The sequence below is a fragment of the Nematolebias whitei genome, chromosome 14 (assembly GCF_014905685.2).
Source record: "Nematolebias whitei isolate Nwh7 chromosome 14, NemWhi1, whole genome shotgun sequence".
NCBI lineage: Eukaryota > Metazoa > Chordata > Actinopteri > Cyprinodontiformes > Rivulidae > Nematolebias > Nematolebias whitei.
Genome location: NC_056511.1, coordinates 12,753,116 through 12,772,298, shown reverse-complemented (window position 1 = coordinate 12,772,298; position 19,183 = coordinate 12,753,116). Strand labels below are relative to the sequence as shown.

The window sequence follows — 19,183 nt, the reverse complement described above, 5'->3', positions numbered from 1 at the left end:
AGAAAAATAAAATAAAACTCACAGAAAAAGCTACAGACTGGTGCTGTTAAATGTTTTTATTCCATACAAGTTATGGTAGTGTCTAAAAAATAAACGGGAACTTTGTTATATCAAGATAACATACTTTGATTGTAGCTGCAAAATAAAGTTTTAGGCAGGTCATTTCAGGAGAATGAAGTTTTTTTGAAATTCTGCTTATTTTGTGCAGAATTTACAGTTGTAATCCACAAGTTGTTTATAACAGGAGTCATGGCTTCTGTTCATGAAGGCTGTGGTAAACATCATGATTTTAACCCAATGTGCTTGTGAATGTATCAGAAAATGCACACAAAGATCTGAGAGGATGTGCATCCCAACACATTTTTGACTTTTATCTGATTCCAGATCATGTAGTCACAGACGGGGAACCATTTTTCTGTATAGCTATCCAAATATGCTATATTATGACCAACTTGGCATTAATGGAACTTGTCAGTGTCTACATCTGCAAGCCTGTCACCCACTTTCCTCTGAAGCATGAATAGTTCATGTTGATTGCATGTCATAGCTGACTTTATTCTTTCCTTATGCCTTTTTTTCCTTGTTTGAATGGCTCTGATTACAGAGTAGATACAAGGTTTAGAGTAGACATTGAGGCTCGGGTGTGTTTGCACTCACAGTCAGACACATGGGAACAATTACAATGTGTGGGGTATTAGATCTTCTTTGTCTCTGTCTGGCTTGCTGTCTCTGTGTTTATGCTGGCCTTTTTAAGGCGGTACTGTGTTATTAACTAAATATCCAACTCTTAAGCAGATTGATGATTTTTGATTTTAGCATTTCTCACTCCTTTTTCTGATATCTACCATTTATTTTTGTATCTTTAACTAGGTCTACAAAAAGTGTACAGACTCAAATCTCTTGCTTGTCAAACACATAATGCTTAGCTTTTTTTTTTTTTTATTATTATTATTTTTTGTATATGGTTTTGCATTTGTGTTGTAGCTCAGTGGTTGAGCGCCACAGCCTTGTAATTCTAGGGCTGCCGGTTCGAGTCCAGGTTGCATCAGGAAGAGCATCCAGCATGAAACAATTGCTAAATCTTTCATGCAAGTTCACTCACTGTGGCAACCACTGCAGAAGAGAGCAGTATTGAAAAAAAAAAACATACTTTTACTTAGTTTGTTTGTTTTAGTTGATCTTGAGATTTTTAGAGACTCTATTTGATATATGTCTATGACTAGACATCTTATAATTTCTAGTGTATTATGCAGGTAAAAGCACAAAGCTTATTCTGGACTGTTTTTGTTGGCTTGTGACTCTGTAGGGGCAAGATTGTATTTTGAAATAGCAAAACATCAATTCAAACATTATGTTACTCACTACCATTCTTTGCTGCTTTAAGGTAGTTGCTGAAAAGGCTTAAAATGCTCTTACATTACCTGCTAAATGTTGATTGCACTGCCGGTAAGAACAGCAGTAATTATTTTTGTGTCTGAAATAGAACAAAACTTATGTTAGTCTGTCAGCGGTCAGTTTTCAGGATTATGCTTATGTGATCGGCGGATACAAATATAAACCACAGTTATATTTTCAGTTCAGGGTTTATTACCAAAAAGCTGACATTTGAGTAATCTAGTTATGCTTTTCTATGCAGCAACATTATTATTATTTTTTTTTTTAATCATAATGTTTAAATATAATGTGTGATAAACAATGAAATAAATACATTTTTGTTTCTTGTTTATTATTCATATTTTGACAAGTGGAATCATGTAATTTGTCATAAGTAAAGGCTTAAAAGACTCACTGTCAAAGAAAGTCAAGTAAGAAAGTGAGCAAACTTTTTGAGTGCATAGGTTAAAATGGCCCGGTGCAGCAATCAGAACAAAAGATGTACTTATGTGCTGAATGTCCTAGAAAACCAACTCCAAAGACAGTCTTGGAGAAATAAGAAACTGCTGCTTTTTGCCTTTGGTTGATGGAAACAGATATGTTCCACTATGTCAGCAGTGTTGGCTGCTAACAGACCCTTAGCTAGAGCAACATATAAAACTGAGGGGAAAACCATACCATCTGCTCAGTACATTCCAGATCATTGTCAGACCTGCCCTTGTTGGCCACATTCCTTGTAGGAACTGCTGATACGTGAAAAATTGCTTCCTAACCACCTTCAGCTGCCCTGTTCAGATAATATGTTTTCTTTTTTTTATATATATATATTTAAAAACAAACAATTGTTTGATTTCAGATGGAATTGCTGGATAAATTCCCAGTGGAAGGAGGTCAGAAAGACCCCAAGCGTCGAATCATTCCCTTTTTACCAGGTAAGACTTTAGCACACTGTCCTCTTTATACACAAACATAGGGAATATCTTTTTAGGTTGACATAAATATTAACAGGAAAAATAACTTTTCAAGTTATGATGTTGCTGATTCTATTGGCAAATCAACACCCACAACATCCTCATTGAAGTAGTTATTTTTTTAGTAATTTAATCATGCCAAAGTTTGCAGTTTATTTCCATGTTGGCATATCTTATATTTTTTTCTGTTCTAGAGTCCTTTTTGAAGTTTTCTGACCCCAAGTTTAAAGTTTCCTTTGATTACCTATGTCAGAGTTACATACATTTCGCAATAAATAACTTTTGATTAAACAAGTAGATGACTAAATGACGTATAAGTCCAAGCTGTTTATTCAAATGTTTTCTTCCTATAATCCACAAACTTAAATCACTGAAAGTTCTGTCTGAACTGAATTATTAGTGTGTGTGAAACATGATTGGCTAAAGCAAGAGCCTCATCTTTTCTTTCCTACCAAGTAAAAGATACAGAAACTTGTTTGGACTTTCAGTGTGGTTGACTCACTTTGTTGACCATCTTTTGAATTCCTTCTGAAAGTATGCTTTTATGAGGGGGGAAAAAAAGCTAACCCATGGACTCCACCCACCCCCACCAGGCCTCGAAAGGGTGGGAGGACGGATTTTATGTCCATGCAGGTCTGGAACTCATTGAGAGAACTCAAACAACCAAAAAAAAAAAAAAAACATCCCATACTTGCAATGTTTGAACTCTGAGAAGGAAGGGAAAATAGATAGAAAGTCAAATTTGGAGAAACTACAGATATCATTGTTGTCTACATTAAGTTCATTTTTATCGTGTTTCTTTTTTTTTAGCTTTTAAAGAGTTAAAGTCTAGATTTTCTCTGAAAATACCGTATACATGTTGTAAACCTGGTTTATATAGAGGCCGCGATGGGTAGAGGTAGGGCAGCCGACCTGGGACCAGAAAGTCCTGGTTCGACTCCCAGCCATTCCCCCATGTCGCGGTGTCTCTGAGCAAGACACCTAATCCCTAATTGCTCCCCGGGCACTTGCATAGCTGCCTACTGCTCCACTTGGTTGTATCTCAGGTGTGATGGGTTAAATGAGGATAACTAGTTTTGCCATTGTATGGGAACATACAATGATGACAATCTCAGACTTACTTCACTTACGTCTCTTTTCTAGGGAAACTTTTTTTTTTGGTATGGATTATGATTTTTTTTTGTATGGATTATGATTTATTGATATTTTACTCATCATTAGGAAGTCATACAATCCTTTTACAGTTTATATAAAGCTTCTAAGACATCAAATGATGAGTAATTTTGATTTTACATGGTAACTTTTTAAGGATTTTTATGCCAGAATCTTAACTGATAGGCTTTTAACTCAAATATTTTACTTTTTTTTTGGTTATTACGTGACTGTTACTAGCCTCAAACTTTAATCAGACCAAGGATACCCTGGAAAGGATTCTGTTTTAGCATTCATCTGAATTGCTGATGTTTTAGCCGGGAGGAATTATTCAGTTTAAGGCAAATATGAACTGAAGCCAGCATAACTAAACACTGAAGTGGTTTTCTCTTCTCAGTTTGGTTTGTTTAAAGCCACTAGCTACCTTTACTCTTTTAGTATCTTCACATCAGCAAAATATATTTTTTTCTGTTTGTGTACACAGTGTAGGATTTCTGCTCCCACCTTTCATTCTTCAGGTGCATACACTAAACACTTGACAGCATTTTTTTCTGAATCCATCTTTCAGATTTTACAAAATCCTCCTGAAAGTCTCCGAACTATTGTTGCCTGGTCTGCACATTACTGCATCTACAGGGTATTGTATGATTGCTGTGCTAGTTAAAGTCACAGTTTATGTGTAATTCATGATGTAAATTTAGGAATAATTATCAATTTATCCAAGTACAATAGAGGATATTTAAGGAAATACAAGCAAAGATGCATTTGAATTACTCAAGGCTCGTGATGGAAAGTTGGTTTGTCTTTTAAGAACTTCTTGATAAGAGATTGCATTTTCCAAAATGTAAATAACGCATTTATAATTTTGTGTGGATATTATTTTCCATTCTCAAAGTGGTATATGTTTGGTACTTTTTTTTTCAACTAATCTGTTTGTCTGGGATACCTCTGCATTATAGAAGTCACAGTATGTTGCACATTTTCACAATGCTAAATAAATACCGTAACGTGCATTCCACAGGCCGTTCTTGATAAAAGAACACAAAAGCACAGAATTTTTGAAAGGTTACAATGACCTCATTGCTTCACGTGTATTCTCAAAACATTATTTTTTTTATTTTTGGTATTTATAAGTGCATTTTTTGTTTGAATGCGCTGTCAGTTAAAGGCAGGCTTGCCCAAAATTCTAAATTAAATAAAGTATTTAGTTTTTGTCAGAAATGTAAAGTAAAGTAAAGTGTTATGTGTTGTCATCATTGTATGATCCCATACAATGGCAAAATTATTTCCCTGCATTTAACCCATCACACCTGAGACACCCAGGTGGAGCAGTGGGCAGCTATGTAAGCACCTGGGGAGCAATTCAGAGACCAAGCTTGTTCAACTATCCAACATGGTTATTTGCACTTTTAATCTAGTAACTACACAAATGTGTGCAACAGTGTTAATTTATTCCATTTTGAGTCACTGTACACAAAACTATATAAAAATAGTATGAAATCGTCCAAAATTGAGTCCTGATTTTTGACTAAATGTCAATTTTTAGGGTACAAGCATTGGCGATCTTCCACTTTTTGTAAGAGAAAGTCATAAACACAGTTTTAATCATGTGTCACTTCACATAAACCATGTCTAAGAGAAAACCCAAATTTAGATAATTTAAATACATTGAAATCAAAGTTTAGCCATAAGTTGAAAACACATTTTAATGTTTTAAATTTAGGACTTTTCTTTTTTAGGAAGCCATTGCTAAGACATACAGGTCCTTCTAAAAAAAATTAGCATATTGTGATAAAGGTCATTATTTTCCATAATGTAATGATAAAAATGAAACTTTCATATATTTCAGATTCATTGCACACCAACTGAAATATTTCAGGTCTTTAATTGTTTTAATAATGATGATTATGGCATACAGCTCATGAAAACCCAAAATGCCTGTCCCAAAAAATTAGCATATCATGAAAAGGTTCTCTAAACAAGCTATTAACCCAACCATCTGAATCAACGACGTAACTCTAAACACCTGCAAAAGATTCCTGAGGCTTTTAAAAACTCCCAGCCTTGTTCATTACTCAAAACCGCAATCATGGGTAAGACTGCCGACCTGACTGCTGTCCAGAAGGCCATCATTGACACCCTCAAGCAAGAGGGTAAGACACAGAAAGAAATTGCTGAACGAATAGGCTGTTCCCAGAGTGCTGTATCAAGGCACCTCAGTGGGAAGTCTGTGGGAAGGGAAAAGTGTGGCAGAAAACGCTGTACAACGAGAAGAGGTGGCCGGACCCTGAGGAGGATTGTGGAGAAGGGCCGATTCCAGACCTTGGGGGACCTGCGGAAGCAGTGGACAGAGTCTGGAGTAGAAACATCCAGAGCCACCGTGCACAGGCATGTGCAGGAAATGGGCTACAGGTGCCGCATTCCCCAGGTCAAGCCACTTTTGAACCAGAAACAGCGGCAGAAGCGCCTGACCTGGGCTACAGAGAAGCAGCACTGGACTGTTGCTCAGTGGTCCAAAGTACTTTTTTCGGATGAAAGCAAATTTTGCATGTCACTCGGACATCAAGGTGCCAGAGTCTGGAGGAAGACTGGGGAGAAGGAAATGCCAAAATGCCAGAAGTCCAGTGTGAAGCACCCACAGTCAGTGATGGTCTGGGGTGCCATGTCAGCTGCTGGTGTTGGTCCACTGTGTTTTATCAAGGGCAGGGTCAATGCAGCTAGCTATCAGGAGATTTTGGAGCACTTCATGCTTCCATCTGCTGAAAAGCTTTATGGAGATGAAGATTTCATTTTTCAGCACGACCTGGCACCTGCTCACAGTGCCAAAACCACTGGTAAATGGTTTACTGACCATGGTATTACTGTGCTCAATTGGCCTGCCAACTCTCCTGACCTGAACCCCTTTGAGAACCTGTGAGATATTGTGAAGAGAAAGTTGAGAGACGCAAGACCCAACACTCTGGATGAGCTTAAGGCCGCTATCGAAGCATCCTGGGCCTCCATAACACCTCAGCAGTGCCACAGGCTGATTGCCTCCATGCCACGCCGCATTGAAGCAGTCATTCATGCAAAAGGATTCCCGACCAAGTATTGAGTGCATAACTGAACATGATTATTTGAAGGTTGGCGTTTTTTGTATTAAAAACACTTGTCTTTCATTGGTGGGATGAAATATGCTAATTTTTTGGGACAGGCATTTTTGGGTTTTCATGAGCTGTATGCTATAATCATTAATATTAAAACAATTAAATACCTGAAATATTTCAGTTGGTGTGCAATGAATCTGAAATATATGAAAGTTTAATTTTTATCATTACATTATGGAAAATAATGACCTTTATCACAATATGCTATTTTTTTGAGAAGGACCTGTATTACCATAAACCTGCATGAAATATTTTCAAGAAAGCATTTGCTTATTTTAGCCTTTTTATTCAAAATGCCAAGACCACGTTTATTACATCAAAACAAAGTATTTAAATGTTGTGTTTTTTATGTACAAAAAAAAATGCTTACACTTACTTTCAAACTTGTCTCACCAATGAGCGTTGATGTTTATGTAAAGATTTTTTCAACCTTAATTCTTGCTTAAATAGCCAAAGACAGTGGTGAGGTCGGTAAATAAAACCAAATCCCATTTTGCCACTTCCACTAAACAATTTTTTTTGTGCATTCGCATAAAGTTCACAAAAGCACAGGGTGCCCTTATCCCCTTTTTGACCTAAAGTGAAGGCTTTTCAAAATGAAGAATTTAGGGTGGGGCACACTTTGAAATAAAGGGGCAATGAGATTATCCCTTTATGGAGAATTTGTGTGGCAAAAATGAGTGAATGTATCAAATGACTTTTGTTTTCCGAAAGAGATGGAGGCATTAAAAGAGACTTGTAGAAAGTGGTTAGCTCTCATACTGTGATTACCTCTGGGCACTGCCCTTTAGGTATGAAACGTGGAACAAACAACCTCTTGTGGTGCCTCTCTGTTAGTCTCTTTTTTTCACATCTGTCCATCTTTTCAAGAAATAAAAGCTGATTGATACCTTTGCTCACTGCTGCCTCAGAGACTTTAGCCATAAAGTCTCGCCTGTTTCAACCATGGCTCCAGGGCAGCAGCCGCAGCCCCCTCCTCTTCCCCACCCTAACAATCTCTTTTCTTCGCCTGCATCCCTGAGCTGCCGTGCATACAAAGTGGGCAGTGTTGAGTCACTGCGTCTCTCCTGACCCCATAAAGCTTTGGAAAATCTTTTAAGTGTGCTTTCTGTTTTAAAACAAATGAAGGAAAATAAGAAAATGAAGATTGTAGAACTAGAGGGGCAGAAGTAGTCATCAGATAGATGATTTAACTTGTTCAGTTTGTGCTTTCACCTTCTCTGAAGAAGTGTTACACTATAGTAATTTCTTTATTATAAGATTGCATGATTTATTTGGGTGGGGGGTTACTCACCCGGACTGATATTGTTGAGCAGTGGAAGGAGCACTTCAAGGATCTCTTTAATCCACTCACCATGTCCACCTTTCAGGAGGCAGAGTCCGAGGACTTGGGGAAGATGAGTCCTTGAGGCACAATGAGACTAACCTGTATAAATAAAGGTTGAATGAATGCGTTCATTACTATGGCAGAGGTTAACCAAGGTAGTAATAAAGCTCCTCGACAGCAGGGCGCCAGGTGTGGACGAGATAAACCCCGAGATGCTGAAGGCTCTGGATGTTGTGGGGCTGTCATGGTTGACATGTCTCTTGAATGTTGCATGGAAGACTGGATCAATGCCTGTGGAGTGGCAGACTGGGGTGGTGGTTCCCATTTTTAAAAAGGGGGACCCGAGAGTGTCTTCCAGTTATTGTGGTATCACAGTTCTTGCCCTCCATGGGAAAGTTTACTCCAGGGTGTTGGAAGGGAGAGTTTGACTGATTGTTGAACCTCAGATTCAGGAGGAGCGGTGTGGCTTTCATCCTGGTCGTGGAACACTGGACCAGATTGTCATCCTTGCAAGGTTGCTAATGGGGTCATGAGAGTTTGCCTCATCAGTCTACATGTGTTTTATGGACCTGGAGAAGGCTTATGACCATGTTCCTCAAGGCATTCTTTGAGGGTGTTGCAGGAGTATGGGGTGCCTGGGTTGCTTTAAAAGCTATCCTGTATAGCCAAAGCAAGAGCTGTGTCCACATTCTTGGCACAAAGTTGAGCTCATTCCCAGTGCGGATTGGACTCCACCAGGACTGTCTCTTGTTTCCGATCTTGTTTGTTACATCTATGGACAGGAGCTCAAGATTTAGTCATGGAGAATAGGGTGTCTGGTTTGGGAACCTCTGAGTCTCATCTCTGCTTTATGTGAGTGATGTGGTTCTGTTGGCATCTTCAGGCCAAGACCTTCAACATGCACCAGGGCAGTTCAAAGCCGAATGCAAAGTGGCTGGGGATGGGAGTTAGCTTCCCAAAGGCTGAGGCCATGGTTCCCAACTATAAATGGGTGGAATGCCCACTTTGGGCAGGGGGAGAGTGTTTTCCTCAGGTGTAGGAGTTCAAGTGGCCAAGATGGGCTTCCTTCGCAGGGTGGCCAGGCTTAGTCCTAGAGATGGGGTGAAGAGCTCCGTCATCCAGGGGGAGCTCACAGTAAAGCTGCTGTTCCTTTGCATCGAAAGGGGTCCATTGAGATGGTTCAGGCATTTGATTAGGATGACACCTGGATGCCTCCCTTTAGAGGTTTTCCAGGCATCCCACTGGTAGGAGGTCCCTGGGAAGACCCAGAAGTTGCTGGGTGTATTATTTTGTCTTCTCTGAACTGGGAACACCTCAGGGTCTCTCAGAACGAGCTGAAATGTGTTACAGGGGAGAGGGATGTCTGGGTTTTTCTCCTGGACTTGTTGCCTCCATGACCCAATTAAGGATAAGTAGTACAAGATGGAAGATGGATGGATGGATATAAACACTAAAATAAATATAGCAGTGTTTCCCCTACCATTATACAAGCAGGGTGCCCCGCCCCGTCAACAGAACCAAGTGCCCTGCCCTGCGCACACCCCACCCGTCGGCACTGCCGTAGCGCTAAGCTAGCAGCACGCAATACCAGGCACGCTAGCTAAAAAGCTAAATGCAATGCTCACGCTGCCTCTTTCCTCATGCTGAACCCTCAAAATAACCCCCCACCCCCACCCCATGCTTGAAAAATATCAATACTAACAGCGTGCAGCTCAGACGCGTCCACCCCCCACCGGTCGAAAAAAAATCACAGATGAGATGAGCGCCTCACCATGGCAAGTTATCTAGGGGAAACACTGGGATGGATGGATGGATGATTTATAAAATAGTTGATCTACATATTGTTGTATTTTCCTTATGTTACTATTGTGCAGATACCTGTCTTTTATGTTATGCAGAGGAAAAAATGAAATGTTTCAAAAAGTGAGACATGTACGGTACCGGTACTCATACCATCAACTTTGGTCTTGATTTTGCTCTAATTTCTCTCTTTCCTATAATCAATCTTATTTCAGACCATTGAAGGGTTGTTTCTTGTTTTAGAGCATTACCTTGTTAAATAGCTATAAAATGCATATGTTTGTCAGGTTTAGATGATCTAGATTATTTACCTGGTGCCAAATTTCAGTATACCATTCCCAAATTTTAAATATAATTTCTATTTTATTTTAATTTATTTTATTTTAATTGCCCATCAATCTTACTAGTTTGTTTGTTGATTTTAATTTTTGATTTACCAGTAGTTTAGCCTTTTTTTCTTTTTTTTTTTTTACAAATGTAATGCGTTTTTCCTTAGAAGGCCTGTTTGTATCCATTTAACTCTTTTTTGTTTAGTTTTTGGGACTCCTAAAATAATTCATTTGTAGTTCTGAATGACCAACTGTTTTAGGAGCTCATTGTTCACCTCATTGTGTTGACAGCATTATTGATAATGTGGCTATACAAAATGTATGCTAATTTACCAACTTGTTTAGTAGATGCCTCTGTGCACCTATTGTGTCAACATAACCTTTTAAATATCCTTCAATGCATATTTTTATGTATTTGAATGTTTGTGTACATACAGTAATTGGGCATAATATATAGCATACAGCAATTTCCTATTGATCACCCAGTCATTAAGCTGAGATATATATATATATATATATATATATATATATATATATATATATATATAACTTTTTTTCCCCTACTTCTACTTCTCCTTCTCTATTTTCAGGAAAGATTCTGTTTAGGAGGAGCCATATCAGAGATGTAGCAATGAAGAGACTAAGGCCCATCAACGAGTACTGCCGGGTAAGTTTAGTGATCAGTGTCACATTTTAAACCCCGAAAGTTCTTGTTTTTTGTACTTCATAAACAATTTTTTTTCTTAAGCACAAAATTATAATAGTGTCAAAAACAAACAAAAAAAAGATTCTTACCAGTGTTATGTCAAGTTAAGTGAATGCACAAAACTGCAGCTATAAGCTACAGTTTGACAAATATATAATGTATAGGGTACATTATGAATGATTGTCTGTGTCTTAGCAACAAAGTGTTTTCTCAGTAACATTGACAGCTTTCCTGTGATAATCAGGAAATGTTTCTATTTGTAATCTGGGTTAATTTTGTCATTGCACATGTATAAAAGGGATTTTTGAACTACTCACTCGTGAGTTCTCATGATTTTTGACAAAACAGTGATGTACCGGTATTTCTTACTGTGGTGGTTCATATTTGCAGAGTTGAGGTAAAAACCAAAAAAAGCTTGTTGCTGAGCTTGTTCTAGTCAGCATAGCCACAATTTCTAGGCTGAGTTTGCTAAATTCTTAATCTCTCCCTGAATTATTCTTGCTTGTATTTATGTCTTAATTTATAATTTGGTTTTTGGGCTTCGCAGTTAGGAAAATCATGAAGTCATCACTGAGCTTATCAGTTTCTCATATGGAACTGCTGAAAAATGTTATTTCAAATTAAAAGCAACTTTTCACAAGATCTCAAGGCAAAACATTTATGTGTAGTTCTGAGGACTGGAGGCTCCTTGTTCTCTAGAGTTTAAAGAATGTGCAGCTGATGTAGCAACATCTTTAACCACTTATGTTAAAAATGAGATTTGGAGAGGAATGGGTAGGTTGATGTCTGTGGGCGTGGATGTTTTGTAAGAATCATTTACTTTATTCTACATCAGCATTTTTTTTTATTCTTCCTCTATGGAAGTTCTCTGTGTGTAAAAATATGAAAAGCTATTAATTTTAGCTGTTCAAGAGTTACTGGTAAATGATATTGGGTATTTTGTTAGGCTGATATAGAAAACTTCACAAAGCCTTTTTATTGAGCACCAAGTTCAGTTTTCCATGAATCAAATCTTCACTTTAGGAGCAGATGTGGCATTTGTATTCCCTCCGGCTTGTAGCCAGGTTGATGAGGTGAAACTCTTTGTTTATTTCCTGGAAGAGCTGAGTCAGCTCTTGTTCTGAACATCTCAGGCTTTATTCTGACTCAAATGGAATATCCCTGGTTGTGCAGCTGTATGTTTTTATTCTCGTCAGGAAACTCTTTTGGATGAAAGAAAGTTAAATATATGTCATAGAATATGTTTTTTTTTTTCTTAAACAAAAATTGAGTGTTGCATTGAGATTAGCTGTCAGTGATTTAAAATGGATCACACAAATAAAGCTTTTGATTTTGAAACTTCGGAGTCAGTATTTTTTATTTATTTTTATTTTGTACAAGTTGTACTTTAAACTAGATTATCTTTACCTGCTTCTTCCTTTCTGGGTCACGGGGGTCACTGGTGTCCATATCCACAAGTCACTGGGTGAGAGGCGTGGGACACCCTGGACATGTCCCAGTTCATCACAGGGACACATAGAGATAAATGAGAAACAACCATCCACTCGCTCACTCACACTTAGGGACAATTTAGAGTTACCAATCAGCCTATCATGCATGTTTTTTGTCTGTGGGAGGAAACCGGAGTACCCAGAGAAAACCCATGTATGCACAGAGAGAACATGCAAACTCCACCCAGAAAGTTTCCAGGACATGATTCTATCCGGCGACCTTATCGCTGAGGGACAACAGCTCTACCAGCTGAGCCACCGTGCCAACTTAACTACAATTGAACTAGACTTTACAACTTATTTAAAAGTTTATCATCATTGTAATATCAGCAAGTGTATTATTAGTATCACAAAGGACTGCTTGGACTAACGGTGAGCAGGAGGGATAGTTTTATAATAGTTTTTTGGGCATCTCAATAAATTAGAATATTGTGAAAAGGTTGTTTTTGTGCCAATCATTTCAGAAAATGAAACTCATTTTACATAGATTCATTGCACATAGGGACATATCTCAAGCCCTGATTTCTTGTAATTTTGATGATTATGGCTTACATGAAAAAAACAAAAGTCAGTGTCTCAGACAGAAAATGCCACAGCCAGCTCTTGGTACCTTTGACGGTGTGGGCAGGAGCCAAATCCTGCTGGAAAATGTAATCAGCATCTCCATAAAGCTCATCAGCAGAAGGAAGTATGAAGTGCTCTAAAATGTCCTTGTAGATGCTGCATTGACTGTGGATTTCAGAAAACACAGTGGATCAACACCAGCAGAGGACATGGCCCCAAACTATCACTGACTGTGGAAACTTCACACTGGACTTCAAGCAACGTGTATTCTGGACCTCACCACTCTTCCTCCAGACTCTGGGACTTTGATTTCCAAATTGCATGTAAAATTTACTTTAATCTGGAAAGTGGACATTGGACCACCCAGCAACGGTCCAGTTCTTTTCTCCTCAGCTCAGGTAAGATGCTTCTGACGTTGTCTCTGGAGTGTCTGGACTTGAGGAATGAAACATTATAACCCATGTAGTTAATCAGCTGACTAGGTTGTGACACCAGGAATTTACAATGTTAAACCTCTTCACAATATTCTAATTTTCTGAGACACAGAAGGTGGTTTTTTTTTTTCATTATTTGTAAGCCATAAACATCAAAATTTCAAGAAATAAAGGCTTGAAATATTTGTGTAATGAATTGTGTAATATGGTATTTGAGTTTCACTTTCTGAAATCACTGACATTTTTTAAAATTTTCACGATATTCTAAGTTTTTTAGACGCACTTGTACACAACTTTAGCTATTTTCAAGCTTGTACACTAGTGCATGACACTGTTTGTTTAGTTTATTACATTTTTTTTCCCAATTGAACAGTGTCTGAATTACTTTGCAAATGCATGTGTGCTGAGGATAAAGAGTTACAGTGAACTTTCGTTTTTCACAGGGGTTACGTTCCAAAAGGAACCCGTGATAGGCGAAATCCGTGAAGTAGTAACTTTATTTTTTTTACAAACGTATAAACGTATAAACGTTTTTTTACAAATAACTACTGTACTGGAGAGACCGTTTAGCCAATCAGAATGCAGAACACAATGCACGATGCAAATCTGTGAAGCAGCGAGACCGTGAAAGGTGAACCGCGTTATAGCGAGGGTTCACTGTATATGCCTACAGTACTGAGAGGCTGCTGGATGTATCAGTCTACCTCATTGGCACATGTACTAAGTCTAAAATTTTACTAAACTCCAGGCAGACCGATATTTTCAGTAGCCTCTCAATTCCATCTGCTTATAATACTTTACTCAGCACACATACTGTACATTAGTGTTGTAAGACATACATTGTTTAAGAAATGTAGTACCAAACTAAACATGGTGTCAAATGGGTAGAGGTCTTTACAGCAACATTACATTTATTTGTGGGGCCGAGATGGTGTAGAGGCAGGGCAGCCGGCTTGGGACCCGAGAGTCCCAGGTTCGATTCCCAGTCACTGCACATCACGTGACGTCTCTGGGCAGCACGTCTAATCCCCAAAATGTCCCCCGGGCGCTTTCAATAGCTGCCCACTGCACCACCTGGTGGTGGATGGGTTAAATGCAGAGACTAATTTCGCCATTGTATGGAAACATACAGTGCTGACATTGTGATGACATTATTATTATTATTATTTATTTACTTATTTTTCAGAAAAAAAGTAATTTTATAATCTTAATAAAATTATATAAAATGAAGCCTTGTTTGGCTTGGCAGCCTATTAGCCTAGCCAAAGACTAGCAGAGATGTATGTTCTTTTCTTGGCTAATGAGGTGCCAAGTTTTTGACAGAACATCACATTAAACAATGACCAGACAATACCTTTAAAATATATTTTACTTTTATAGGCAACAGCTTTAAAAAAAGCCTCTGAATCTTTTAAACTACACAATCTCTTTTCATAGTTAAACAGATGCAAAACAATGCATCCGAATTAGCTCCTGTTCTCATTAACCTTTCATTCACAGAAAAAGCCTTCCTTCATAAAGATTATTTGCATGAATGCCATCATAATGCACTGTCTCTTATGAGAAGTAGATCTTTCAATTCCATTACTGTACATATTTTACCTTGGAGAATAGACATATGCTATTTCACGTGTGCTCACACACACACACACACACACACACACACACACACACACATGGGCTCGTGCAATTACTTTAATGTGCCCTCCTGTAAAGAGCACCCATAAAGTCTATTTAATGTAATTTACTCTGATACTCCCTCCTATCTCCTCTCTGGGGAGAATTGTAATGAGTGGACAGACCACAGGCTGACATCAAAAGATAAATAAATCCAAAAAGAGGACAAATAGTTCAGGATGCACTTTGACCTGAGACACTGCTTACAACGCTGGTATTTAAAGTTATAGAGCTTTTTAAAAATATTAAAAAAAAAAAAAAAGTTATTTGGCTTTAAACTTGAAGGTATAGCTAAAGCTTGTGCAAATCATTAGACTTTATAGATTAGTTTTCTGCTATCTTTCTTCTTATTATTATTATTTGGCTTTACCCTCTTCAGGAGTTGCCACAGCGAGTTATCCTCCTCTATCTCACTCTGTCATCTGCATCCTCTGTCCTCACTCCACCCCCATGTCCTCTCTAACTGCATCAATATACGTATCTCCTCTTTGGCCTTCCTCGTTGTCTTTTTCCTGGCAGCTGCATTTCTAACATCCTTCTACCAATACACCCACTGCCCCATCTCTGGACATGTCCAGACCATCTCAGTCTGGCCTCTCTAACTTTATCTCCCAGTTGTTCAACCTGTGCTGTACCTCTGATGATTTTATTCCTAATGTTATCATCCTTGTCACTCCTAAGGAGAACCTCAACATCTTCCTTTTCTGCTACTTCCAGTTCTTTCTCTTGTCGATTTTGTCAGTACCACTGTCTTCAGACCATATCACATAGCTGGTCTCACCAATGTCTTATAAACTTTTCCTTTGACCTTTGCTGCCACCCTTTTGTCATAACTCCTGAAACGTTTCTCCATCCACTCCATCCTGCCTGGAATCTTGTTTTCACCCCTTTACCACATCCAAACCTGCACTGGTGTGTCAACTGGTTCTACTGCCTCCCCCTTCTTCATTATTTTCAGAGCTTTCCGGCCTTTACCTCCACCAATCTTTCACATTTCCTGGTCCACATTTTCTATGACCTCTACTCTTCTTTCTCTTTCATTCTCTTCATTCATTAGCTCCTCAAAGTACTCCTTCCATCTTCCTGTCACGGTCTCCTCACTTGTTAGAACATTACCATTCATATATTTAACAACCCTAATCTGCTGCACATCCTTTCCAGCCTGCTCCCTCTGTCTCGCCAAGTGGTACAAGTCCTTCTCACCTGCTTTCATTTCCAGCCTCCCATACAACTCATCATCAGAATCAGAATAAGCTTTCTTATCAGTGTACCAAGATACAGTGAAATTATGTTCGTACAGTCATCTGAAAGATGGGCGGAGTGCACGTTACTGCTGCTACAGGAGCATGGCCTCTTATCCTTTATCAGAATACTTTTTAGATAGAAAAAGGGAAAAGGCCATGAGGATGGATAGTGGTATTACAAAAAGGATCTCTTCACATCTGCAGCGTGAGTCTCAGCGGGACATGAGGGCTCTCCAGGACCCTGTCACTTTGTTGAAAAGATTGTCAATTGCGTTGAAAGTCCAGCTCAGCACAGACAGCACATGGCTGTTTTTCTGCCCCCCCCCCCCCCCCCCCCCAAAAAAAAACTGTTGGTTTAAACAGTGTGCTGTGCAGCTCAGGACGTGTCTCTGTCCGTCTTATCCAGGGGAAACACTGACCTTTACTCCTCTACTACATTATTTGCCAACTCCTCCTTCAGGACCACCCCAACTCCTTTTTCCCCCCATCCACACCATTGCAAAACTGAAACTGTTTAAACCCTGCTCCAATGCCATGAGCCTTGCTGTCCTTCCACTTGGTCTCTTGGACACATAAAACATCTACCTTCCTTTTCTGCATCATGTCAGCCAGCTCTCTACCTTTGCCTTTCACTGCCCCCATATTTAGAGTTGCCACCATCAGTCCTGCATTCTTGTCTTTCTTCTTCCCCCACATGTTCCTCCTTGTAGTCTTCGGCTAACAGTAGCACAATTTCTGCCCGCACCGTTTGTCAACAGCATTGGTGGTAGTTGTTGTTAACCCGGGCCTCGACTGATCTGGTATTAGATTTCTGAAATTTTTATCATAAATCAATAAACCTAAATGCAGGCCTGCATGCACATTTTTATTTTATGTAAAGTTCAGTGAACAGTATAGTGCCTTGCCCATGATAGTAATTTCACATTTTTTGACGAATGATGAGCTGCTGTCTTGGATCTGCAGACGTAAGAATGGCAAGAAAAATGTTGCAAATGTGACAAGGACATTTGAGTTGAGTTGAGTTTTTGGCTTTCATTCCAAATACACCAGTCTTGATATTATGTCAGTGTGTGATAGACATTAAAGGTAGAATCTGCTCCTTTTGAAGGACACAACTGAAACACTCAGGTATATTAAAAACAGAGGTGCATGCCAGTAGAGGAAGCTAAATGTTTTGGCTTGCCAGTGAATAGAGGAGTGGCCTATCTTCATCAGAAGAAAAAAAAAGGCCTCATATGGTCACTGTTGGCAGCTATGTTGGTTTTCTTTTAGGGCATCCAGCTGTTGAGGTGATTATCTGTTTGACAGCTTCCCATCAGAGAGAGTAAATGTGAAAGTTTGGAAGGAACAGATAAAACACGGACGTAAAATGAAGTTAGGAAAAGACTTAGTTGATAAGATAAGCTCTCCTTCTCTCGGGGGGGGGGGGGGGGGAGGTATCTGTGTGCATGCGTGCATATGTGAATGCATCCATATGTGTCTGTGTGACTAAACTAAATGTTGTTTATCTTTCATCTGAAGTTGTCTTGTCAGGACTAATCTCTCTGCTTTCAGAGATCCTTTGCAATAGTGTAAGATTTTGAAGAGAAGTAGCCAACATGAATCAAAAGAGTTGAACCTCGGACCAAAGGAAAGTCTGACTGTATATAAAAAATAAAAAAAAATAAAAAAAGATACACTGCCTGGCCAAAAAAAAAAGTCGCCATCAAATAAAAAAGGTCACACACTAATATTTAATTGGACTGCCTTTAGCTTTGATTACAGCATGCATTCGCTGTGGCATTGTTTTGATAATCTTCTGCAATGTCACAAGATCAGTTACCATCCAGTGTTGCATAAATTTTTCACCAAGATCTTGCATTGATGACTAGACACTAGGCACAATGGGTACATCACTTCACCTGTCTCTGATGCACCCATCATTCTGAAACGGGTAAATTTGGACTCAGGCCACATGACCTTCTTCCATTGCTCCAGAGTCCAATCTTTATGCTCCCTAGCAAATTGAAGCCTTTTTTCCACACTTTGCCTCACTGATTAGTGGTTTTCTTAAGGCTACACAGCTGTTCAGTCCCAATCCCTTGAGTTCCCTTTGCATTGTGCATGTGGAAATGCTCTTACTTTCAGTAATAAACATAGCCCTGAGTGATACTGTTGTTTTTTCTTCGATTTGATTTCACCAAACGTTTAAGTGATCGCCGATCATGATCATTCAGGATTTTTTTCCGGCCACATTTCTTCCTCGAAGACAATGGGTCCCCACTATCCTTCCAGTTTTTAATAATACGTTGAACAGTTCTCAACCCAATTTTAGTAGTTTCTGCAATCTCCTTAGATGTTTTCTCTGCTTGATGCATGTCAATGATTTGACCCTGCTCAAACAGACTGACATCTTTTCTATGACCACGCAACGTGTCTTTCAACATGGTTGTTTAAGAAATGAGAAGCATCTCATTGCACCAGTTGGGGTTAAATAACTTGTTGCCAGCTGAAAGATAATCACCCATGCAGTAATTATCCAATAGGAGGCTTGTACCTATTTGTTTAGTTAAATCCAGGTGGCAACTTTTTTGGGGGGCAGGCAGTGTATGTTAATGTTGCAAACTGATATAGTGTTAATGCATTTGCATACTAATGCAAGTTTTTGTTTTTCTTAATTGGAATTTTATTTTTTTTATTTTTTTATTTTTTGTGGTTACACCGATACAAAAATTCTTGAAGATGCATAATTCAAAGTAGGTTAGGTAAAGTGAATAAGAACGATCAGTAAAAAAAAAAAAAAAACACTTATGAAGCACACTGATAAAACTGGTTATCATACATTGATCAACATTGTCTTGATTTGAAATTGTTTTGAAATAATAACAAAAGTTCAATCAATCCAAGTAAAACAAGAAAATCAGTTGATGCCAAGATAAAGTCGATGGATGGATGGATGGATGGATGGATGGATGGATGGATGGATGGAT

At 38.8% G+C, this 19,183-nt stretch overlaps 1 protein-coding gene across 1 annotated transcript in view; it reads left to right on the top strand.

Annotated features, from left to right (window-relative positions):
• sh3pxd2b (SH3 and PX domains 2B) overlaps nt 1-19,183 on the top strand; it is a 46,768-nt gene that overhangs the window by 11,548 nt on the left and 16,037 nt on the right. The window contains exons 3-4 of the mRNA XM_037687877.1: nt 2,231-2,306; nt 10,690-10,766. Coding sequence (XP_037543805.1) covers nt 2,231-2,306; nt 10,690-10,766 — 153 coding nt within the window. The remainder of the gene's footprint in view (nt 1-2,230; nt 2,307-10,689; nt 10,767-19,183) is intronic.